Here is a 26,452-nt window from a genome sequence, read left to right as displayed (position 1 = left end):
TTAGGACGAGGTTACTATGTCTGTGTTACTGTAGCATCACATCTGACACATTTTGTTTTCCCCTTTTTCTGTTTTCAGGGAAGCTGTGATTAAACACTCATTGGTCCATAAAGTATTCTTGGACTTTTTTACCTATGCACCCCCAAAGCTAAGATCAGTAAGTTCTTTGTTTTAGTTTTTAAACCAAAACACAGAAGAAGAGCCATGTTAATATGTAAAACACTGCTTTGCTATATGTTATCTTTTAGAAGTTTTAGAGAGTTCTTTATTTAGAGAATACACTAAACTTTCTTTGAACAAGCCTGCTAACTGCATTTAGATTTTTACCAGAATACAGAATTGACATAGTTTTATCAACTTCATTGACTTTTTATATTTTAATTATCATCTAGCATATCCTCTAGCAAACTGAATCTAAAAATCAGCTAACAAATGGTGGGATATTCAGCATTCAGGTATGTAGTTTGAAATTCACCTGAGCCAATACAAAAAGTTATGTTGGTGTTGAAAGGTTAGAGGACACTTATGTTAAACTACATGGACCATGACACATTGGACCTTATATGATAGGAGGAAAGGAACAGAGGTTGAAGGTAGATTGCACTGCCCTTCTCAAGTCACTGATGGGACTACAAGTGAGAATTCATCATCTATCCCCTGGACTTTGCTTGCCTCATTATACAGTGAGCTCATTGTCCACTAGTACTCATTCTAATAAGGGATGACTAAAATAATAACACTGAATTCTTAACAAATATGCCAGACTAAACATTCATAGGAATTTTGACCCTCTTAAAATTGGCATACAAAATACTTTTCCGAGAAGAGCCACCCACCAAGCTTGAGTTCAGTGACGGCAGCAGCTGCTGCTTCCCGTTTGGGGACATCTCTCCCTGTCCTGCAGAGCACAGTATCTAGATTTACTGAGGCAGCACTGTATTTTCAGAACTGGAAAATGATCATTTTAATATATTCAGTGGTGAAACATTTTTGTATTCAGTTTTAAATGTGTTTTAGTAATAGCACAAAAAATCTTTGAGAACCTAGTGTGAATATAAAGTAATGAGGAAAAATTTTTTCTGGCCCTGAGGGCATTTTCATAAGAGAGACTTAAACCTTTGAGGGTAATGGAAGCATAATTGGAGTATGTATATAACTCTCCAACTGGATAGCTTTGAAGAAATTTGTAAGTTAGGTACATAAAATTGAAAGCACTGTTGTTGAGATCCATTCTGGTAAGGAGTGTAAAATATTTATGGGTGAAATTGCTTGTTCTTTATTGATGAAAATAGGCACAGGCCTTTATCCTGGCAGGAGACCTTGTACTTATTTATTTAATACAGATTTTTAAATTGGGAATGAACTAAAATGGGGCCCTGCAGTTGTAAACTGCCAGAAGTCATTTACATCTATATGCTAGACTTCCAAAATGTAATTTAGAAATTCATTAACAGTGAAGAATAAAGATTAAAAATAAGCTAAACTACTTTGTAAGAAATTAACAATTAGGCCCTGGCTGATTGGCTCAGTCATAGAGCATTGGCCTGGTGTGTGGATGTCCCCAGTTCAATTCCCAGTTAGATCACACAGGAGAAGCAACCATCTGCTTCTCCCCCACCCCGCTCTCCTCTCTCCTCTCTCCTCTCTCTTCCTTTTTCTTCCCATCCCTCCACCCTCCTCCCTTCCCACAGCCATGGCTTAATTGGTTCGATTGAACTGGCCATGAACACTCAGGATGGCTCCATGGATCCTCAGATGCTAAAAATAGCTTGGTTGCAGGCATGGGTCCTGATGGGCAGAGAGCATTGGCGCCAGACTCTGGTTGCTGGGTGGATCCTGGTCAGGGTGCATGTGGGAGTCTGTCTCTCTATCTCTCCTCCTCTCATTTAGAAAAAAAAAGAAAAAAGAAATGAAAGATAATTAAAGATTGAGTTTTTACTAAGGTTGCTGATGGTATGGGCCTAATCTTATATATTCATTTTATTAGGGAAGTGCCATTTTGTTTTGTTTTTTATGGTGAATTATTAATGTTATTTCTGGAAGTATTGTAATTTGGTGATAAGCCAAAAAGGACTTTTTCAGCCAAAATTAGTGTTTTGGTTCTCATTATATACATGTCTTTTTTAGGACATAGCATTTTGTTTAGTTTATTTGGCTTTTCTGTTACCTTCTTACCATAGTGCCCTCCTAGCTAGCCTCCTTTTTCTTGAAAAGTCATTTTAGAATATTCTATGCATGTATATTCTTTGAGTAGACATTGCCTTTAATATAGACATATTTTATAAAATAGACAGGTATTTTAATAGAAATTGCTTTCCAGAAGTATTTGCCGCTCTTGATGGAAAAGAATGTTCCTGTAAAGATGTTTGTGTGCTTCTCTACAAAATGAAAAATTAAATTGTTTGCTACCTATAGTCTTTTTTATTCTCTGCACTAAACTGCTCCCCAGTAGACAGATTTTTTTAAAGACAGAATGAAAGAATAAACCAAAGCCCTGATGGCATTTGTTCTCTAGGAAATGATCGAAGCCATCCGTGAAGCGGTGGTGTACCTGGCACACACACATGATGGCGCCAGAGTGGCCATGCACTGCCTGTGGCACGGGACACCCAAGGTAAGAGTGTCAGGGCTTGACTTGCCTTTCCTTAGACTTTCTGTCTCCCCTGTCTTAACCCTGTTGTGCATAAACATCTGGTTATCTTTGCAAAGTTGTGACTCTGGCCCTCACAGGAATTGGCCTTCTTTGGGCCTTGTGTTTCTTCTCTGCTGGAGTTTTCATTAAAGTATAAAGACTCTCAGTTGTCATTATTTGAGAAGGGACCTGTCAAGCAAATAAAAACAACTATATATGTTATGCTCACATTTACAGAAGCTTTGGTATCTGTGGGGCTCTTTGATTCCTTATTTAATGATCTTAATGGGGGAGGAAGCAGAGGCAGGAGATAGTGCATACTTATACATTTGTTCTTATGGGTGTTAAGTACTTAAGGGAACAGGGATAAGGTCACATAAATTATAGAAGTTTTACAGAACTGATTCTCATTTCTTTGATTAGTATAACTGCTTTTAAAAGACAGTTGTACTTTGTGCACTTCTTAATTAATACAAATTTAATTTCTATTTAACAAGTATGTATTGAATGCCATAGATTATATATTTGAAGACAGTTTAGACATTGGAAGAGGGATCTCAATTCTCACTGTAAAAGGCCATTTCATTAGGTTGCCTTGCAACTGATGATTTTATGGGTCCATATTTATGTCTGAATGGATTATCACATACAAGTCTTAAGATTCTTGTAGCTCTGAAAGTGCTAATATACTGCAACTTTTTGTTCTGGCTGCATAACTATTTTTACTAATGAAAAGTATGCCACTCCAGTGACAATTCAATATAGTATTATAAAATGTTTGCCTATGAAATACCTTGACACTATAACTAAAAGTTGAGACAGTTTTTCTTTTTTAAGGACAGGAAAGTGATTGTGAAAACACTGAAGACTTATGTCGAAAAGGTGGCTAATGTAAGTATAATAAAACTACATAATCTTAATCATGTTTAATAAAATAAAATGTCTATTATAGAAAATTGAGAAAATTACCAAGAAATTAATTCATTGCCTTATTATAATCTTTTATGCATATGCATGAATTTTATATATAAAATTTACATGAAATGAGATTTTTCCTTATTTATTTAACATTGTATAGTGACAATTTTCCATTTTTATATTTTTCAAAGACCTGATATTTACTATCCTATTTAATGAATTTGTTCAATCATATTATTAAACATTGAAGTTACTGCCTAGAATAAATTGTAACTAAAGTTTTTTGTAATCCTTAGGAGATGCTGTAGCAGCTTTCCTAGTGAAATTAGAAGATACACAGTATTTCTGAGGCAATAATAACCTCAAAAAATAGTATTTCTATGTATTTAAATACTAAATAGTTTTCCATAGTAGTTCTAGAATGCAGGGTGCAGGAGAAGTAGGTTTGCAGTTGTTCATGTAGAAAATAACACAATAATAAAAATACAAGAATAAACTTTTGTATATTCACAACTACGAACCTTCTTTTGGCCCACACTGTATATATAGTAGTAAACAATATAAAATTTTTTTAGTTATTTTGTGTGTTACATTTTATAACTCATTTACTGGTGAGCTAAAGTTAGTGATAGCAACAACTTTTTTCTGTGAAAAATCTAATGAGAACTAGCATCTGGTGAATACTTAATATGGTAAATACAGTACTGATTCAAACACATCTGCTGTGTGATTGTATACATACCTGTTGTCTTCTGTAGGGTTGGAGACCAGGAAGAGAGTACAAAACCACTTATAAAGCAGCTAACTTCTATAACAAACTCTAGTGAGTTGTTTCCAGAGTATGAGAATATTTTATGATTCGTTATTCAGTTATTAAGTAAGTCTTTTTGTATAACATTTAAATTTGAGTATTTTAAAATAGAACTGAATAAAAATAGGATGTTGGAAAGTTTTAAAAGGTATTAATAGTAAAAGACCTTTAAGTAATAAAAATAAATTGTTTTAATTTTAATGTTTAGTTACAACAAAAATATTTTTTTGAGAAGCTGCAAGGCACTGTGATGGTAACAAGAAATTAACAATGCAGTATATTTTTTATCACAAGGAGTTGCTTCTAAAGGGGGGAGATAAATTAAAACAACCCGTGGATTTGGTTTGTGGGTTATTTAGAAGTGTTTAATTTCCAAATATTGGGGTTTTCTTGACATACTCTGTTATTTCAATTCTTTTCAATTTATAAAGAATTATGGCCTAATGTGTAGTCTACCTTAGTATCTTGAAAAGAATGTATTTTGTGGAGTTACAGGGTATAGTACTCTGTAAATGTCAATCAGATCAAGGTGATTGATAATGTTCAGATCAAAGTCTTTACTGGTTTATTATCATTGTTTTTAATTCTATCTGTTGCTGAGAGAAGCCTGTTAAAATCTTTAACTATAATCATAGAATTATCTATTTCTCACTTAAATTCTGTATCAGCTACTTTTGTATTCACCCAAAGATGTTTTGTACTTGGGTCTGTTTCTGGGGGTAGGAATTAGAAAATCCGGCACCAGTGCTTGTGTTCTCTGTGCACATTAGTTTCTGCCTTGTTTCCTTCACTTATCTTGGGTCATTTTATTTTAGTATGTATGTATCTGTCTGCCTCACTTTTTCTGATGACTTCATAATATTTCATTATATGACTTTTATAATTTATTTAAGCAGTCCCTACTATTGGACACTTGGATAGTTTCTAGTTTTTTATTTCAAATAGTATTCCAGTGCATGTCCTTTGTGCATAGCATCTCTATGAATAAACTCAGAACTAGCATTGCTGGATCGGGAGGTACATGGATTTTTAGTTTGTTTGATGTTGTCAGTTGCCCTTCAAAAAAGTTGAACTACTTTACATTCTAATAGTGACATAAAAGCGTGTGTGCTTTTCTTCAGACCTTTGCCAAATTAATATATTATCAATGGTTTTCACTTCTGCCCGTAGAATAGGTGGAAAATAGTATCTGTATTTTATTTATTTATTTATTTATTTTTTTATTTATTCATTTTAGAGAGGAGAGAGAAAGGGAGAGAGAGAGAGACAGAGAGGGAGACAGAGAGGAGAGAGAGACAGAGAGAGAAGGTGGGGAGGAGCTGGAAGCATCAACTCCCATATGTGCCTTGACCAGGCAAGCCCAGGGTTTCGAACCGGCCACCTCAGCATTTCTAGGTTGATGCTTTATCCACTGCGCCACCACAGGTCAGGCAGTACCTGTATTTTATTATTTTAATTATTGCCCTTAATTAATGAGCATTATTTCATGTGGGTTAAAGCCATTCTGTACTCTTTTTTTTTGGAAAGATACAACCTCATTAGATAAAAAAAAAAATGAGTCTGGGCTCTTTGATATTAAAGAATGTACTTTTTTGTTTGTCTCTCTTTCTCTTTAAGTCAGTTTTTCCCCCCATGGGTGGAATAAAAGGGGAGAAGCTAGACATTTTTTTTAACTGTTTCTGGCTTTGATTCTTACAGGGCCAGTACTCCCATTTGGTTTTACTGGCGGCATTTGATTGTATTGATGATACGAAGCTTATGAAGCAAATAATCATATCAGTAAGTAATTCTCTTGGTTTTGAATTTAAGTTAAATTAATATATCATTCGTGGGTTTGTGTTATTTTGTACATACATGTGTAAAGACTTCGAAGTATCCACCTTGACAATATTTTGTTATTGACTCAGGTCTATTTTGGGTTTGATGTATTTCTGTGTAAACCATAATCTTATAATGTTATTAATAGTATTGTTTTAAATATGTAAAAGAATGGTTAAATTAGGATAAGATGCCTTTTTAGATTGTATAATATATTAAATGAAAAATTAGCAATGCAGTACTTAGATTTAATTAGAAATTTGTTGACATAGTAACTCTTTAATTATTCCAGCACTGGTATCCAGGCAGAGGATATCTATGCCCTTTCTCTTTGGAAAAATTACCTCTACTCAGTTCTCCAGCTCATTAATACCTCTGTCCTAGATTGAGCTGGAGAAGGAAAACTGATACAACTCACTCAACTGTGATACTTCTTAGAGCTTTTATGAAAGTTTTTGTAGAGTCGGATTAAAAATTATTACTAAAATGACCTAGCCAGGTACCTCAGTTGGTTAGTGCATCATCCCAAAGTACAGAGGTGCTGATTTGATCCCCGGTCAGGGCACATACAGGAGCAGACTGATGTCACTGTCTGTCTCTCTCTGTGTGTCTTTCTCTCCCCCACTTCTGCACTAAAATCAATAAATATTTTTTTTAATTATTAATAAAATGAAAATGCTAGGTTTTTACATTTCAGCTATTTCTTCTAGCCTGGTATGATGACCATAAAGTAATAATTGAATGCAACTTATTTAACCCTAAATTTGCCTTCAGAAAAACTGCGCTGTCTTCTTGAAAGAACTTCTCTAAATAAAAACTGCATTCTGAAATCATTTCCTTCATTCTATAATGGTTGACTTCTGAATCTGTGTTCCTCTCCTTCCTTTTATTTCTAATGTGCAGGTAGTGTTGGGTATGTAATAAAGGTTTCAGGGGTAGGTAGGGTTAAGAAATTGCAACATTGGTTGTAGCATCAAAACTTGGAAACATTTTTTAAAACCACATAATCTGTATAAACATATTTATCTGAAAATGACACAAACATTTCTGTTTGATAGGCATGGATTTGGAGAAATCTTAGTGACAAGAACTTATTTTACACCATCTGCAGAGAGAAGCAGGTGGAGGTTCAGAAAGAGACTTTACCTGTTGGCATGTGGTGGTGCTGTGGCCTCTCTGTAGCCTGTCTGGACTAGTTGAGCTGCGTGTAGGAGAAAATAAATATCAGCTCTTAGAGGGAAAGGAGATTTTCCTCGGATGCCAATTGTAGGTCCCAGTGAGCGTGAATTTCTCATGCCCTTGCTGTCATTTTCCAACTCTCCCCTTGACTATTTTAAGATTGTAATGACTTCCTTTGGAGCAAAATTGTGGGAAGAAACAATTTGGCAAGACTTCCATGTCACAAACTGAGTATTTTGACATGTTCCTTGTGACTCTATTACCCTTTTGACTCCAATCAGTAATGATTGTTTTTCATTCTGGTGACAGTGATGTGAGGCCATTGATTTTGCTAATGAATAAAGTTGTCTCGTGAGAATGGAAACAGACTGGGCTATTTGAAGTTAGCTTTTGTTTAATATTTTCAGGACAACTAAAATTTGCATGACTGTTCCAAATAGATTTCAAGAGAAACCATACTACCTTCAGGGTTTGCCATAAGATTTGCCATAATTTATCTGCTAGATATTTTTTCAAAGATTTGTCCAACTTTTACAGTTTTAATTCCCTTATACTTATCAGTGTGATTCCTGCCACTACTTAACCAACATTCCTAATGACTTTCTCATTCTTAGAGCAGCTTTCCTAGAAATGTCCTGATTTCCTCTCTTGCCTGTAACTGACAAGCTCAGCAGGTTCTGGGTATCATTAAACTATGTAGCTAGTGATAAAATTCTGGAGTGCTAATTGCCCTTGCATTTTCCCCACCCATCTACCAGAAACCTGTTGCAGTGTACAGTTCTTTGTAAGAATACCCAAGAAAGCAAAATGGCCCCTCACAGTGGCGGGCAGGCAATCCGTGCATCCTCAATCCCCCATCTCTCTCGAGAGCAAGCACCCTATAGCTGTATATAGGCCATGCACATGTGGCGCAGCCATGCACTCAAGTATCAATCAGGCAAAGCGCTTGCAGCTGGTAACCCTGCGAGCAAGCCTAACACAGCTGCCCCACAGATGGTTAGATCCTATTGCACCTATTCTCTGGAAACCTTAATGTAGTATGGGGAAATCTGTATACATAACCTTAAACTTCTTCAAAACTCTGTAGAAGAGCACAGTGGAGTTTACAGTCATGGAAAGAGGAAATCATGTCCTGGGTGAGTGACCTTTACTTATTTGCTTTAAGTCACTTGTTTAAACCTTGGGCTTCTTACCTGTAAAATGAAAGTAAGCTATACTACCAACGTCATCATGATGTGAAGAGTATTTAAGATGATGGACATACTGCTCTCAGCATAGGTTCTGTTTCCTAGTACGCACTTAACTGTTAGCTATTGTTATTAGTTGTAGGAAGCACAATATACTTTTGTGCAAGAAAATGAGGGAAGCTTGGGATTTTAAAAAGAGAAATGTGTCAAATCTAGAGTTGCATCATCAACCTTGGGTTCATGAATTTTGCTGTATCATGTACAATGGTTGATAACTGACTTAGTTATCAGTTAACTCTGCTAACCACCACATTGTTGTCCATGTCTATGAGTTTTAGTTTTATATCCCACATATGACTGAAATCATATGGTTGGTTCTTGACTTTTTCCATCTGATGTACTTTGCTAACATGACACTCTCAAGATCGATCCATATTGTCCTAAATGGTAGCATTTCTTCTTTTCTTATGGCTGAGTAGTATCCACAGTGTGTGTGTGTGTGTGTGTGTGTGTGTGTGTGTGTGTGTGTGTGTAATGTCTTTATATTGAAGCACACTTCAGTTATTTCCATGTATTGGCCACTGTGAATAGTGCTACAGTGAACATATATCTTTACAAAGAAATGTTTTCAAATTTTTCAGGTGGATACCCAGAAGAGGGATTGCTGGTTTATATGATAACTATCCTTAATTTTTTGAGGAGCCACCATGCTGTTTTCCATAGTGGCTGTTCTAGTTTATATTCCCACTAGCAGTGAATTAGGGTTCCTTTTTCTCCACAATCTCTCTAACACTTGTTATCTGTCTTGTTGATAATAACATTCTGACAGGTGTGTGGTGGTATTGCATTGTAGTTTTGATTTGCATTCCCCTTTGTAATGTCTTTCATATCTCTGTTGGCCATTTTTATGTCTTCATTGGAGAAATGATGACTGACTTAATTTTTAGCTTGGTTCCGTGCACTAAAATTACTGATCTCACTGTAATAGACATTTAAGAGAATGGCAGATCTGAATGTTACCTCTCATAGTGAATTCATTTTCCTAGGAGAGATTGTATGTCTTTGAAAGAGACTAGAGCTGGAATCAGGGACCAGGACTAGTCAGAGTCCTGCCACAAATACTCTTCATCCTCTGGCAAAGTCACCTCTCCTCTTTCTCGGTTCCTGATCTGTAAGCCTGTGTGATTGGACTGAATTCTTTCTATGGGCCTATCCAGTATTGAAGAATCTCTGATGCTCCAAAATACATCGGTTTTGAATCTCTTACTAGGTTTGTTGCATGAAATAGGAATGTTAGAGGGAGGAAATAACTGATGGTGTTTCTGTCCTGTATTCTCTATTAAGATCAAAGGAATTTTTAAACTGGATTTTCTGTCTTTGAAAACATCAGAAAATTTCACAGGAGCTTAATTAGGGTAGGGATGACAATTGCCTTTGTTCTTTATTCATACAACTAGGAAAGGAAGTTACTGCTCTTGGGGAAGCTGATTGAAATTGTCATAGAGTATAGTGATTGTAACTGCTCTATGGAGTCTTTCTGCATCTGTTTCACTTCCCCCCCTTTTGTTTTCTGTGCCATACTAAATAGCCTTCATGTGCCACGAATAAGCAACCTACTTTAAAAGCCTTCACCCACTTGTTCTATTTAACAGGGTTTCTTTATCTCCCTTCACATACATCTCAGTGGAGAAATTCTAATAAGAATGTTCTTCTCTGCTGATGCTGCATTTAAGTGTAGCTGCAAATCAGCTGATCTGCTTAGCGACCCCAGCAAGTGATGTTCGTAGTAATGGTGGCTTAAGAAATATCAGTTATATAGTGAATGGAAATAACAACTTTATATATTTTTTTAAATCTTGAACTTGGTCAGTTGTATGAATGGATTTTTCAGTAATGCTAGTCACAGTAGAAAACCCATTCTGTGTTATAAGTGTAAATTTCTGTGCTTTAAAGAGACGATTTCAGAACTAGTTCCACATTTTCCATTTTGTTGGGGAAAGCAGCTGTGTTAGGCATGCTCGCTGGTTTACTGGCTGCAAGCACTTTGCCTGATTGGAGCGTGAGCACGTGGCAGCGCCCTGTGTGGATAGGCTATGTAAGGCGATGGGGCTTTCCCTCAGTGGCGATTCTCCCAGATCGCTTTCCCACCACCGTGAGGTGCAGTTTTCCTGCTCCCTTGTCCTTCACTGCGGAAAGCAGGTTGTCCTATGTTTATTGGCTCTTTTCCTTTTTTGCTTATTTGCGAGCCTTCAGTACATCTCTATGGCCCAACGCTTTCAGGCTCCGCAGTTCCTCTCCGTCTGCCTGAATTCAGTGAACCCGCCTGGCCTCAACCACCAGCATTACAATAGTTAAGTGTGTGTCCTTCGTTGCCATTCAGATACAAGCATCCTTTAAGCATGCAGATTCATTTTTTTGTTCCTACACTTTTACAGGAAATTATTAGTTCCTTACCTAACATAGTAAATGACAAATATGGAAGGAAGATCCTGTTGTATCTTCTAAGCCCCAGAGACCCTGCACATACAGTACGAGAAATCATTGAAGTTCTGCAGAAAGGAGACGGAAATGCATACAGGTAAGAACAATGGAGTGGTTTGTGCCCTTTGTCCTCTGGTTTATTAATTTTCAGTAGCGTGTGCTTTCAGAAATCTGCTCATGCATGCACACCCTTCTCATGTTCCCTCTCTCAAACTGAGAAAGTCAATTCCATTTTCGAGCCTTTGGTTGTTTTTATCTTGAAAAGGAAATAAAAGCATCATTGCCTGTGGCCATCTTGCACAAAGTAGGCACATAGGTGTGTGACTTGTTTTGGTTTTGCTTTAATTTGGAGCTACTGATACATGATAAAGTGCTCTAGAGAAAAGTCCATAAAATAGTGTTGTCTTATGAGATATTTTGTTGTTGATTTTGGATTGTTTTGGTTTTTTCATTACATAAAGCAAGCTTCCACTTATTGAGTACTTGTTCTGTCCTGGGCACTAGTCATATGTATCCTGGGGACACACATGAAAGACAGATACCCCACCCTCAAATCATTTAGGTACATGCATAACAGAATGATACGTTAACCGTAGCCTGGGACACAGACTGTTTGTTATAAGCCTTTACATCACCATATATCCTTTGCCATCTATCTTACCTTAATTCTCATTCAACCCGTTCCAACAGTAAGAAAGATACAGAGACCCGTCGCCGCGAGCTCCTGGAAGCCATCTCTCCAGCCTTGTTGAGCTACCTCCAAGGGCACGCGCGAGAGCTGGTGCTGGATAAGTCTGCGTGCGTGCTGGTGTCTGCCATTCTGGGAGCTGCCATCGGAGACGTGCAGCCTGCCATGAACGCCGTCGCCAGCTTGGCAGCAGCAGAACTGCATCCTGGTGGCAAGGATGGGGAGGTAATGTGCTGGTGTAAGACAGGCAGGAAAGCTGCAGTGCCTGCAGAAACGCCAATCACTGAGAACATTGCTGCGAAGAGGATTCCAGTGATTATTAACTCACTGCGTACCAGCAGAACATTTGAAAATTGAATTCAAACACAGTGCTCTTTCAACACTGTCTTGCAGTGACTCCATGAGTAAAAAAGTCCTCTTAATGTGCCTCTCTGTTGTCCATGATTGGCCCCACACTGTCTTCCTAGTATATTCTGTGCTCTTAATTCTATTTTGAATTTGATGTGGACTTTGGAACCTCTCTGCATTTCTACCTGCTTCTCTCACTCTCAAGTGTTGCCCATATCTTTTTGTTCCTTGCTTTCCATGAAGAAAGCCTTACTCATCCTTCAGGATCCCTAGAATCCTCTGTGATTTCTTCCCTAGTCCCCTTGTTAAAGTAGAACTCTTGCCCTAGCTGGATAGCTTGATTGGAGAGCATCGTCCCAGTATGCAAAGTTGAGGGTCTGATCCCCAGTCAGGCACACACAGAAACAGAGCAAGGTTTCTGTCTCTTCCTCCCTTCTTCTCTCTCTAAAATCAATTAAAAAAAGAAAAGTTTGTCTTCTCCTGCTACTCCTCTTAGTTACTATCTTTAAAAAATAATAAAATATAAAAAGTCTTTGCTCTCTCTGATAGGTCCTTCCTATATTTTGTCTTAGGTTATTCTGCCCTTCATTTTAAGTTTATTCATTTGTGTACCTGATAATGTGCTAGACTTTTGGGTCAGCACTGCCCTCCGCTCCCCTCCACCGGGAAGCTTACCATTTTGGTGAAATAATCATTTCCAAAAAATCATTTCTTATTGAGATACATGCTCTTATATATGGTAATTATATAAGAGTGAGAGCCATTCTATTCCCAAGAAGGCTTCCCTGAGGCAATGAATGCTAAACTGAGACCCAAAGGACTATTAGCTCAGTGAAGAATGGTAAGAAGAAGAGTCTAGGCAGAAGGAAGAGCATTTGGAGCAACCTGAAGGAAGGAAGCTGTTTAGCTTGTGTGAGAACAGAGGCTCGAGGGGTTGGAAATCACTTAGCAAAGGGAAGAGGAAGGCAGAAGCCAGATCAGGCAGGGCCCTTTTTAGCGCCTGACAAACTGATGTGTATTGGGTACCTGTTTTTTTTTTCTTTTTTTTTAAGTGAGTGGTTGGAGGCAGACAGACAGGAAGGGAGAAAAATGAGAAGGATCAGTTCTTTGTTGCAGCGCCTTAGTTTTTCATTGATTGCTTTCTCATATGTGCCCTGATTGAGGGGCTCCAGCAGAGCGAGTGACCCCTTGCTCAAGCCAGTGACCTTGGGGTCTTGTCTATAATCTCACACTCAAGCCAGCGACCTCGGGATTTTGAGGCTGGGTCCTCAGCATCCCAGGTCAATGCTCTATCCACTGCGCCACCCAACAGTATTGGGAGCCTACTGTTTTCTGACCCACAAATTAAGAGAAATGGGCTGTGGATCTTAGAGAAGCCCTGGCCCCTGCTCTTGTAAAGCAGATCCTATTAACAAATCAGGAAGCTGCATGCATAATGAAAGTTTTCTTTTAAAGAAGTTGAGCTAGGTGTCTCTCATGCTTGATAAGGAGAGATCCTAGGTACTGTGGGAACAATGATGTGGCATTTAGAAAGGAATAAGATTGAGCTAAAGAGTTATTTTTTGGCCTGCTTATCAGATAATGTCTGTATATAGTCACATGTATATAAACATTCAGCATTAGATTTTAGTGTTTCTGCTATAGTGTCCTTTCCCATGGGTGTGTTTGTATCTCAGAACTGCATATCGCAATCTGAAAAGTGGTGAGCATGATTTTAAGATGAATGTGGTGGTGCTTTTTAAACTGAAACTCATGAAAGCATGCCTAAACTAGGTCTAAGTGGCAGTGGCATCTTGAATAACTGTCTCCGTATTAGTCTGGGGATTAGAGTAAATCTCTGGTTCCTCCAGATATAATGGTAATTCTAGATAAAGATTTCTTAAGCCACGTGGAACTTTCAACTTAGCTGTGCCCTTATCTGTATGTGGTGTTGTAGAATGAATTTTAAGTCAAGGCGTGGATGAAAACAGCTTATAAATTTATAAATTACTATGTTCTTGACTCCTCATAGCTTCACATTGCAGAACATCCTGCAGGACATCTTGTTCTGAAGTGGCTAATAGAGCAAGATAAAAAGATGAAAGAAAACGGAAGAGAAGGTAGGTTGTTAAACTCAACCTTTTGTAGTAGCCTATGTGAAATTTCAGTAATTCCAGGTATCGCTGAACCCTGTGTTAGTCATTCCAGTTCAGATGAAGTTCACTGAGTGTTCAGAAATAATGTTTGTGAGTAAGAGTGATTTAGTGGTTGCAAGTATTGCTTAGAGAAACGCTAGAAATTTGTGTCCTAGAATTCTTTAATTTTTTTTTCTTTTTTCTACCCTCCTCCACTCTCATTCCTCTTTTTTCTTATTTATTTATTTATTTATTTATTTATTTATTTATTTATTTGCTACTTCGGAATTCTGACTGGGCCTGGTCAGTTTTCTAAAGTGCCATTCTGTTCCTTGAGGATGGTGAGATCAGAACAGTAGGTAGGGGGCCATTTGTGAGTATCATTATTCCATTGCAAGTCATATTTAACTCTAGTGTTGAGGAAGGGATAAGCAGAAGAAAATTACTCCTATCAGAGAATTGTGAACTGGTGCCTATTTGCACTGAAATGCATGTGACCAAAGAGCAAGCCAGTCCTTGGTGCTTACTGTTTTTTCATAAATCTTATGGCTGCTCTGTAGAAACTCATCTCTCAAGAGGAGAGCAGCACCTTTTATCCGATTGAAAAGTTGCATACCATTCCCTGTATGTAACCGACCTCCTCTTACTAAATTCAGCTCCATCTGGTATTTTAGCCACTAAAGAGATTTCTGCCACTTGAATAGTTTGGGTTTTCTATTACTGTATCTGGAAAAAAAGTGATAGATTATGGATTTCTGTCTTTTGGCAAGTTGCATTTCCAGTGGCTAGTAAAGCAGTCAGTATAGCAGTAGAGCTATATTCTCACTCTACCTTTAAGAATAAAGACTTGGAGCTATTTATCACTGAATTTTTTTGTAGAAGAGAAAGCATCTACATTTTGAAAGAAAAAAACCAATATATTGAATCATCTTTCTCATCCTTAAAAAGTTGGTACGCATTTGAGCTGAGTTTGTCAGAAAGTTTGTTTGATGTACTTTTTAAAGTCCAGGAATTTCCTTGTGATTTTTCTTCTTCTTAATTAAAATGCCTTGACAGCCCTAAAATATGCCTGGTTGGGCCTCAAGTGTTGGTCATTTTCATGTGGCACCAAATGAGTGTCACTAGCTGTCTTGGTTATCTGTTGCTGTGTAGCAAATTACCTCAGAACAGTAGTTTTCAAAACAGTAATCATTTGATCAGGGTTTGGTGGAGCTTTTTTCTTCTCTGCTCAGAGTGTTGCTCAGCTAGGGGCTAGACAGGTGTCCCCAAACTACGGCCCGCCGCATGCGGCCCCCTGCCGCACTTCCAGAAGGGGCACTTCTTTCATTGGTGGTCAGTGAGAGGAGCACTGTATGTGGCAGCCCTCCAATGGTCTGAGGGACAGCGAACTGGCCCCCTGTGTGAAAGGTTTGGGGACCCAGAGTGTCCACTTTCACAATGCTGACAATGGCTGAGGCCAGCAGTCTCAATTCTGGGATCTCTCTAGGCTGCTTGGGCTTCCTTACAACATGGTGGGTTCTGTTTTAAGAGAACAAAGTAGATGTTCTTTCATGGTTTAGTCTTATGCCAAGACCAGCTTGGCAAAGGGTGTGCATGAAAGGAAGGTGCTGCAGGAATTAATAAAAAACACTCAAGGCACAACAAAGAAAAGATGGGTACAGGAGACTCCCAGACTCAAGGACTAAAAGCCCAGATCTCTGCAACCTCATCATATTTTTCGTTTCTTTACTCATCAAGCAAATTATCAGAGCCTGGGTTAAATTAGCAGAGCATGGATTCAGGTACAGAGAATGATGACTAATACCTTTCAGGTATGCAGAAAATGGCTATAGGGATCAGCTGCTTCCTTTAAACCAGTGGTAGTCAACCTGGTCCCTACAGTCCACTAGTGGGCATTCCAGCTTTCATGGCGGGCGGTAGCAGAGCAACCAAAGTATAAATAAAAAGATTTAACTATACTAAATTGTTTTATAAAGATTTATTCTACCAAACTTAGCGAAAATTCAACATAAAGTACTTGGTAAGTAATTATTATTATGTGCTTTAACTTGCTGTAACTCTGCTTTATAAATTTTATAAAGTTACTTCCCTAGTTTATAAATCACCATTACTGTGGAACCGGTGGGCGGTTAGAAAATTTTACTCCTAACAAAGATACAAAAGTGGGTGGTAGGTATAAAAAGGTTGACTACCCCTGCTTTAAACAATGTTATCAGTGCTTGCCAGGGCAGCGTTCTGCCCCCGCAGGACTTGGCGTTCCAAAGTCCGCAGCAAAGACTTGTGTCAGGGCAGCATCCTAATCTCTGGCCATTTTCCTACAGTCTCAGAATTATGCAGCATCACTTTCATCATCTTGGTTAAGTGAGTCATAAAGCCCCACTGAGATTTGAAAGAAGACATCAGTTCAATCTCTAGATTGGGGAGGGGGACAATATTCTAGAAGAGCTCACAGGAGATAGTGTGGTCACCTTTGGAAAACACCATCTGCCTCCCTAGCTGGTCTCTGTCTCCTTAGCATGCACCATGAAAATCTAAATAGCCATTAATGTCTCTTGGCTTTTAAAGGCTCCTTACATGTGGGTATCTCTCAATGAGTTACACATGCTACCTACTGCCTGAGATGTTTGCTTTCAATATAGGTTCTCTGTCTCCAGTTGTACTGAATCCTGTCCTTCAGAATTTCTCCCTTGTCCAACAATTAGTTACACTTAGATGGCACAGTGATAAGATATACCAAGACCTTGGAAATCAGATATGCCATAACAAGGAAAGATTTGATAGGTGAATGTTGAGTATTGAGGAGTAATTGCCAGGTGTAGGCACCACTACCTATGCTTCTGAGTGAGCATTTTCCATGAGGAAAACAATTTCAATCAACGCCAACGTGCTGCTGTGAGACATTTACTTCCTGAGTACCTTTCAGGTTATGGTTAAACCATTCAATAGAACAAAAAAACACACACATGATTAAGTGAGCATTTTATAAGAATTCATTGTTTCTCTTGAGTAATCACTGCTAAGGATTTAGATTAGATTTGAAAGATGGCTGTATAAGAATGCACTATATAAACTGGAACTGAAATTTTTAGTGTTAAGGGAATTTGGGTGAGAACTCTTTATTAGCTTTTTTATTAAAACATACTCAGATTTAAGGCAGTAGAGAGGGAGACTGGGCATTTAAATTTTTGTATATGATGTTCACTAAGTTGCTGTACATTTTACAGGCTGTTTTGCAAAAACGCTCGTAGAGCATGTTGGCATGAAGAACCTGAAATCCTGGGCTAGTGTAAATCGAGGTGCCATTATTCTTTCTAGGTACGTATACTGTGCCCTTCTCAGCTCAGGGTCCCTATCCTGACTACTTGTTCATACATCAGATTTTGCACATTTATTTCTTAGCTCTAGTATGTGTTCCCCATAATCCAGTATTACTCTCAGTCACTCGTGATCTAGACAATTATACCAAATATTAGAAAGCAAACTCTTTCAGTCTGTCCTTGCAGTTTTTTCCATTTGCCCTCTTTTAGATGTTAAAGATCATAAAATTATGACAGTCAAAGGAATCATTTGATTGTCTCACCAAATTTATGGTTTTGACCAAAATGTATTTGCATTTGAAAATGATGAAAGATTTCTTTAAATTGTGTCTGAATTTAGATGTAATTTTCATTCATTGTTTTCAACTATTCTGATTTGAGAAGCATTTGCTTCTGAAGTCTGCACATGAATTGTTTATTTCTAATTGAGATGGATAGAAAACTGATGATTTGTGAATTGAGGCATATGCTTAATATTGTTCTCTGGACACAGTACGTTGAGTTTATATTTTATAGATTATAAAAAATTTGGGGCATTCTGTTTCCAGATAAAACCCTTCTATTAATATTCATTTAAAAATAGATTTGTGTATTGTTTTGAAGCAATCATTTTTTATTTTTTTCTTTGCTGTGTTACTGAGTTTTGGTAACCTCAGTATACCAATCTGGGTTTGAATTTCCCTCAATATTTTCAATACAAGTGCTTTGCCATTTCACCCATGTTGTTTATAAATGTTGTGTGTGTTCAACATATTATTTGATTTGCTACACATACTTACAAATGTACACATTCCATACGAATGTTAGTTTTCTTCAGGTTCAGTTTCTCCAAACATGGGTGATACAGATCATTTTGCTCATTTCCCATTAAAATTAGTTAATTTTTCAGTGGATGTCTAACACCCAGAATCCATTAGCTGAAAAATGAACTCTTTTGCTATAAATTTCCTTACCAAGCATATGAAATGTTAACACCTACTGACATATTCTTTCATTATATTTAATTAACTAAAAATTTCAGCAATGCCATAAAATTAATTTATAGAGATTGCTCATTAATCCAAGCTGCCCTTTGGTAGATTTCAAACGTAAGAAGGATGCTATAGTTTATTATGGAGGACTGCTTAGAATTGGAGCAGGAGCACATGAAATACTTGGGGTTCTAAAGGGAAGTTGAACTATAGGTAACCTAATAACTGATTAATTCAATATTCATTTCTGTTTGGACTTTAGAATATTGTCATGTACTTGACTTGTTTGGTAAAATTCTCTGCTTGTTTATAATTTTACTTCAAAGCTTTGCCATTCTTTTTTCCTAAATCTGTTTTTACACTAATTGAAAAAGCATTCTGGGTGAAAAATAAAATCAGCCTTGTGTGCAGTCTGAACAATAACTCAGGGAAGCAGAGTTACCTAGCGTTTACAGGCATGAACTGTGGACAGACTTCTTGGTTTCCAGTCCCAGCTCACTGTGTAGCCTTGGGCAAATTATTCAGCTTTTCTGAGTCTTAATTTTCTTTGTTGTAAAATTAGATAAATAGTGACCCTGTGTTACTTTTTTTTTTTTTTCTGAAGCTGGAAACGGGGAGAGATAGTCAGACAGACTCCCTTCCCGCATGCGCCTGACCAGGATCCACCCGGCACGCCCACCAGGGGCGACGCTCTGCCCACCAGGGGGCGATGCTCTGCCGCGACCAGAGCCACTCTAGCGCCTGGGGCAGAGGCCAAGGAGCCATCCCCAGAGCCCGGGCCATCTTTGCTCCAATGGAGCCTTGGCTGCGGGAGGGGAAGAGAGAGACAGAGAGGAAGGAGGAGGGGGTGGAGAAGCAAATGGGCGCTTCTCCTATGTGCCCTAGCCGGGAATCGAACCCGGGTCCCCCGCATGCCAGGCCGACGCTCTACCACTGAGCCAACCGGCCAGGGCCCTGTGTTATTTTTTTAAAAATCAGATGGTACATATAAAATACTTAGTGTTATGTCTAATACACATGTTCAATAAGTATCATCTTTTATTACTATTACGCATTATGTGACTAGGTGCTTAGCCAAGGTTTATAAAATAAAAACGCTTAGTGAGTCACAGGTCTGTTAAAAGGGCACTTGACTTTTCGACTTTTTAAGTGGCAAGCAGTATTTACTTCCTGTGTCCCACGAGAGGGGCAGTGCTGCTTGGGGTTTCTAGTTTATCCTCTTCTTTCTGGACATGATGAGAGTTATTGGGACCAGGCACTTTAAAAAATGCCAAAGATGTGTTTTAGAAGTCCACATTTAAATGCCCTGAGGAAGGGGGAATGGGGATGGGAGAAGAGAAGGAAATTCAGCCCCGGTGTTCTGCAGTCAAGTGTCTGAGTCCCAGCCCTGGAGAAAGAGAAAAGGAGCTGCTCTTACCGGCCTGCAGGGCCCCGCTGACTGGTGCCGCTGCACTCCAGCGAGGTCTCAGACCTTGGAACTGATGTTACTCTGCTTAATAGCTCTCACTAACTGCATGCTCATCACGTGTCAGACTCTGGCTAGGTGTTTTACATGCAAGATCATTTGAGCCCCCAAAACAACCCTGTGAGGGAGAAGGTGGTTTCTGTTGTTGGTCCTACTTTACAGGTCAAGAGTCTAAGAGGATTTTAATAGCATTCTCTTGGTTGTACAGTTACTGAGTGGCAGGCAGGTTTCAAATGTAGGCAGTTAAGCTACAAGGTAAAACTCTTCACCTCTTCACTGAATGTTTTAGCTGCAGACTTCAGCGAGGCCATTATAACCGCTTCCCTTCCACTGCCCCAGTTTTTCTCATGCACCTTTATTCACTCATGTTCCTTCCGTCACTGAGCGAGCGTTTCTTGGCCGTGTGTTCTGTACATGTGGCGCCATGTGCTGCTCCCGAGTTTAGATGGAGAAGGGAAGATGGAATCCATATGGTAAATAATCGTAAGGCCGGGGGTGAGTCCCAAGGTGGCACAGTGAAAGTAGGACCAATTCTGTGTGGAACAAAGTCGCACCTACATTTGCTTGAGTGACTGCACCAGCAAGATTATGAAATGTTTTTTATTTACGTGGTTTTAGAATACAGGCTACTAGCCCTATCATTTATCTGATGAAAAAAAATGCATTTATAGTTATAAGACTTGTCTCACAAGTCACTAAATTTTGTGTACTATGGATGCAGGTGGCTCTTGCAAATGATCTAGGGGTTTTTATGAAATTTAGTCCTTCTCTCTTCAGCCTTCTCCAGAGTTCTGATCAAGAAGTTGCAGACAAAGTCAAAGCTGGACTGAAAAGCCTGATTCCCAGATTGAAAACAGACAAAAACACCAGCAAAGGAATAGAAATGCTGCTTGAAAAACTGTCTGCATAGATGGAAGCAGTTAACAAGATGGAATCATTTTTTCTCTTCTGATCTGCCTTCCCAGCGTGGGAAAGAGGGCGAGGGACCCACCTGACTGATACTTGTGTACGCTGTATATGTTTCTTCTTTGTATAAGAATTTATTTATAAAAGACTTTTTAAAATACTCTTTTTTAAAAAAAAAAATTCCAGCATTTACTTGATCATCTTGAGTAGTAAGTCACAGTGTGAGGTGGTGATGTAAAAGGTGTTACACACATACACAGTGGTACCAACCAAATACATAGACAGTGGTTGCACGAGTGATTCGAGGGTTGACATCCTCTGTGAGCAGTAGTCTGAGAAGGCTTCATGGAGGAGGTGGGACTTAAGATGACCTCAGAGGAAAGCAGGATGTGGAAAGAAGAGCCAAAGGGAATTTTTGGTGGGATCAGTGAGGTAGAACTTAATGGTGTTGAACTGAGCTTTAGGAAGCTTTGGGGCATTGGTGGATACAGAGAGGGGGGTGCCCTGCCACCAGGGCAGCCACATTCCTAGCTGCCTGTGGGTTGGGTTCAATGTTAGCTTGTGTTTGAAAGCTAGTCGGGTAAATTAAATTCAGGCTAACAGGGAGAAATGTGCTAGATAAATTAGGAGAGCACGGGTTAGCAGGTTAAGGTCAAGGTCACTTGGAAAATCTGCCTGTCTTTGGATCTGGGCCTTCCAAGTAAGTAGTTCCTTTTGATGAGCTTTTCTTCATTGGGATTGTCCCTGAAGTAGTTGACTCCTACAGGGTTTGAGTTAGAGAGGAGATGCTAATTTGTTAACAGTGCTGAAGTTTGAATTTGAAGTAGGATATTTGAACTTTATAACTGTGCTTGGCTTTTAGCAACAGAGTTTGGAAGGTGTGTTAGATATTCAGGCTCATGTAGCCCTGCCCTGACTACCTTAGATATCAAGCCTAGTGTTTTCTCTAAGTAGCCTACTGTAGTGTGACATCCACTGGGGTTTGTCACTCTGATTACTCTGGCTGGAGAATTGCTGGGCCTTTCCTGACCAGATTTACAGAGTGTAATGCTGGTGGCCGAGGCCAGGCAGGTTCATGTTGTATTTGGACAGACAGCAGAGGAACTGTGGAGCCAGAAAGTGTTGGGCCATTTCCATTTAACAGACTCTCAACGGTGGATGAGCAAACAGGGGGAACCACTTCTCACTGCAGCCCACGAATGAACAGCAAAATAGCCCCTCGCAGTGGCAGGCTAGCAATCTGCCAAACACCGCCCTGAGTGAAAGCATCCTTAGCCTTGCATAGGTTATGCACATGTGTCTCTGCCATGTGCTCACGCACTAATCATGCAAAGTGCAAGCAAGCAAGCCTAACATAGCTGTTTTCCCAACAATCCATCCCTTTAGGGTTGCTAGCTTCACAATCTATGTGACAGGTATCTACCTCAGTGCTCTGCGAGGAGTGAGGTACATTACAGAAACAGCATAGACTACAACAACCAAGTTAAAAAGGTACAAGCTATACCAAAAATGACTAATTACACAGGTGCCCTTCACAATGTCTCCCTGAGCCCTCTACCCAGGGCCTTAACTGCAGGTCCATCTAGCCCCCTAGCCCATGGTAGGTGGGAGGGCCTGTATAGACCAGGGCCATGTCCACTGAAGAAAGTGTTTTGTCTGTAACTGAATGGGAATAGCTTCCTGGTGCAGGAGGGCCTCCATAGGTGTCACAGCCCCGCCTACCAATGTCTCATTACTGTCTACAAGTGGCGTTTCCATCCAGCAAGGGAGCCGGTAACCCCCTCTTTTTGCAGTTTCTTCTTCAAGAGTTCATTATACTGCTCAATGGTCAATCCATAATAGACAGCCCAGCTGTCTGCAAATCACCAAGGTAAAGGTTCATTGCAGCTCTTTGATAATGGACCTCAGTGCCTTTCCACAAGCCCCATCCAAACCACTCAGCAAGCTTGCAGGGCCTTTGGGTGGGGGGTCAAACAGATTCAGAGCCTATCTGCCTTGACAATTCTTAAATACTGCTACAAAAAAGTCCCTATTATTTTCTAAGGCCAACACCTATTGCACATTAGAAGGAGACCAGTGGATTGCCAATTCCACATGGGGCCTCCTGCTCCCACCCATCCCATTAGACTGGTCCCTCAACCTTCCCCCCTATTTAAACTGGAACAATGAGTCTTGTGGATCCTCTCCCGCAGCTGTCTCCATCCTATAATTCTGCAACACAAATGCCAGCCATTTCCTTGGCAGCTGCCAGAGCCGCCTGCTACCCCTGCTTTGCAGCGGCTGGAACCTCTATTCTGGTTTAAATGCCGCCAAAGCTCTAACAGTACTCTTAGACCTGCCATCTAATTTCTCTATCTGCCCCAACCTGTAATAAAATCTGCCCACATCGGTGTTTGGGCAGCCTTTACAGGCCTGTTTCTCTTGTGGGGCAGCATGGGCAGCAACCTGTACAGCCTTATGGTTCCATGCTGCCTCCACCTCCCCCAAATCTGTCTAACAAATTTATCATCTGTGTAAGTGTTGATGGCTGCTTCACACAGGGGCTCAAGGTAGCCACTAGTGACCCAAAAAAGGTCTGATAGGGTGCTACAGAGAATAATGTCCTTCATTGCTGCCTTGAAAATTCCTCATCTGGCCCATTGGACCTCAAGTTGAAAGTAGCATTCTTTATACCTAGTTCCCAAGAGGACCTGCTGCAGCTCAGTATATGACTGCCACTGACTCACTGCCCCTGGCAAGTTCCATTCTGCCAGAGCATATGAATGGCAGCCATCACCCATTCTAGTAGGGAGTGGTTTCCTGTGTTGTCATGGCAGTTTTGAAGATACTGCCTCAAGGAGGAGTGTGTGGTAATGGCAGCCAATTTCTCCATCTTTATTCTGGAGACCATGTCATCCACCCTATGTCCCCAAACCACAGCAACCAAACTGCCAGGGGCTCAATTGTTTTCTGCCTGAATTATATCCCCAATTCCATCAGCTCTGCCTGGGTGTAGGGCGGGACCACAGAGTGCTCTCTGCTTGTGGAGGGGGTTGTGTCTGCCCCTGAGGCACTCGGCTGTTGGGTTTTTACCTTCTGGGTGCCCACTGGCCAAGCTCTGAGTTTGCAAATGGCAGTTTCAGCCCAAATCTCAAAAGAGGAGGAGTTGGAAACACCTGCTACTGCAAACCCAGAGCCACTCTGCCTGCACAAATGCAGCTCCTTCTTCAGAGACTGCTTCTGCTCCTGAGACTGCTGGCTCTTAGCCTAAAGCTGAAGCTCGAGCTCTTGAACCCACAGTTGTTTCCCTAACAACTGCCATTGGCAGTGTTCCACTTCTAAGTCAAACTGCAGTTCTCAGACCCGTACTTCCTTCTCACATAACTATTACAGTTCCAGGTTCTGCTGGCATCCAGCCTGCATTTCACACTGGAGTTCTCAAAAGCAGTCAGCCTCCTACTCTAGCACTCATTCCAGTTCAAGCCATTGTTGGTTCTCAGCCTGTATATAGCCTAAACTGGAGTTCTGGAATTCACAACTTTCTCCAGTGACCATTCCAGCTCATGCTGTTGCTGGCACTCAGTCTGCAGCTCAACATGGAGCTTTTGACCTCACACAGTCTCTTGCACTGAGCTTTCAGTTTCTTTTGACAGGGCTGTAAGGAAACACCCAGCCCATGGCCCACAACAGGATTGCCACAGGGAACAGCCACTCCTCTATTTCACACTTCAAAGGTGTCAGCGGGTCCATAATAATCTGATCCGAATCCTTTCAACTACACCAGATGTAATGCTGGTGGTCTAAACCAAACAGGTTCACATTCGATTCTGGCAGATGGTAGAGGAACTGCGGAACTGGAAAGTATCAGGCCATTCATGTTTAATAGATTTTTGCAACAGTGGGCAAACAGGCAGGGGAACCACTTCTCACGGCAACAGGTGAATGAAGAGCAAAATGGTCCCACACAATGGCAGGCAAGCCATCTGCAATCCACAAGAACCACCCTGAGGGCAAGCACCAATAACCTTACATAGGCTACACACATGTGGGTCTGCCACACGCTCATGCACTAATCATGCAAAGTGCAAGTGAGCAAGCCTAACACATCTCTTTTCCCTACATGAGGTAAAACATAGAAGACCTTGCAAGTCAGAATGTCTATTCTGTTCTTTCATACCTGAGTCCCTAGTTTAGCTGGATATAGAATTCTAGTTTGAAACAGCTCAGATAAGAGCCTAATATCCAAAATATATAAAGAACTCATAAAACTCAACAACAAACAATCCAATAAAAAAATGGGAAGAGGACATGAACAGACACTTCTCCCAGCAAGAAATACAAATGGCCAACAGATATATGAAAAGATGCTCATCTTCATTAGTTATTAGAGAAATGCAAATCAAAACTACAGTGAGATACTACCTCACACCTGTTAGATTAGCTATTATCAACAAGACAGGTAATAGTAAATGTTGGAGAGGCTGTGGAGAAAAAGGAACCCTCATTCACTGTTGGTGGGAATGTAAAGTAGTACAACCATTATGGAATAAAGTATGGTGGTTCCTCAAAAAACTGAAAATAGAACTACCTTATGACCCAGCAATCCCTCTACTGGGTATATACCCCCAAAACTCAGAAACATTGATACGTAAAGACACATGCAGCCCCATGTTCATTGCAGCATTGTTCACAGTGGCCAAGACATGGAAACAACCAAACAACCCTTCAATAGAAGACTGGATAAAGAAGATGTGGCACATATACACTATGGAATACTACTCAGCCATAAGAAATGATAACATCGGATCATTTACAACAAAATGGTGGAATCTTGATAACATTATATGGAGTGAAATATGTAAATCAGAAAAAAACAAGAACTACATGATTTCATACATTGGTGGGACATAAAAACAAGACTAAGAGACATGGACGTGAGTGTGGTGGTTACCGGGGATGGGGGGAGGGGGAGGCGCGGGAGGAAAGGAGGGAGAGGGGGAGGGGGAGGGGGAGGGGCACAAAGAAAACTAGATAGAGGGTGACGGAGGACAATCTGACTTTGGGTGATGGGTATGCAACATAATTGAATGACAAGATAACCTGGACATGTTTTCTTGAATATATGTACCCTGATTTATTGATGTCACCCCATTAACATTAATAAAAATTTATTTATATAAAAAAAACAAAAAAAATAAAGAACTCAGAAGGCATTGGTCAATATCTCCTTTACCTTGCGAAATTGCTGTGGAAGTTCAATGCCATCTTCTTAATCCTTAGTCTTTTGGTGGAAGTCTTCTGAAAGGTCACGTTTTTTTAAAAATCCCCAGCTACTTTATATTTCAGGGTCATATGAACTGGTGTCCTGTGTGTCTGTTTCTCATTCTTCATGCTGGCATGTGAAGTGTTTTAGAAAAACGAAGCCCTTCCATCCTAGGAGCTGTATTTGTATTGTTTCTCTGAACCCACCCCACTCCCCACACCCACATCTATTTCTTTCTCTTTGGAACTTCTGTTTCTGTGGTTTTGAATGCTAGTTTGATCCTCTAGTTTTCTTTTTCAGTTCTTTGGCTTTTGTTTTACTTTTCTGGGTGTGAGATATTTTGTCCACACACTCTGTCAGTTTTTCCATTGGAAA

General features: G+C 39.8%; 1 protein-coding gene across 3 annotated transcripts in view; it reads left to right on the top strand.

The window, feature by feature from the left end:
• PUM3 (pumilio RNA binding family member 3) overlaps window positions 1-20,995 on the top strand; it is a 37,624-nt gene extending 16,629 nt beyond the window's left edge. For all 3 annotated transcript variants that reach the window (XM_066368066.1, XM_066368068.1, XM_066368067.1), the window contains exons 10-18: window positions 79-157; window positions 2,516-2,614; window positions 3,470-3,523; window positions 6,060-6,140; window positions 10,981-11,123; window positions 11,717-11,939; window positions 14,074-14,161; window positions 17,401-17,491; window positions 20,707-20,995. In XM_066368066.1, coding sequence (XP_066224163.1) covers window positions 79-157; window positions 2,516-2,614; window positions 3,470-3,523; window positions 6,060-6,140; window positions 10,981-11,123; window positions 11,717-11,939; window positions 14,074-14,161; window positions 17,401-17,491; window positions 20,707-20,839 — 991 coding nt within the window. In that variant the 3' untranslated portion in view covers window positions 20,840-20,995. The remainder of the gene's footprint in view (window positions 1-78; window positions 158-2,515; window positions 2,615-3,469; window positions 3,524-6,059; window positions 6,141-10,980; window positions 11,124-11,716; window positions 11,940-14,073; window positions 14,162-17,400; window positions 17,492-20,706) is intronic.
• Window positions 20,996-26,452: the final 5,457 nt, after the last annotated feature.

This window comes from Saccopteryx leptura, chromosome 2 (genome assembly GCF_036850995.1).
Source record: "Saccopteryx leptura isolate mSacLep1 chromosome 2, mSacLep1_pri_phased_curated, whole genome shotgun sequence".
In the NCBI taxonomy this organism is placed as follows: Eukaryota; Metazoa; Chordata; class Mammalia; order Chiroptera; family Emballonuridae; genus Saccopteryx; species Saccopteryx leptura.
Note: the sequence above shows the minus strand (reverse complement) of the source record. Positions and strands in the feature narration are given on the sequence as shown.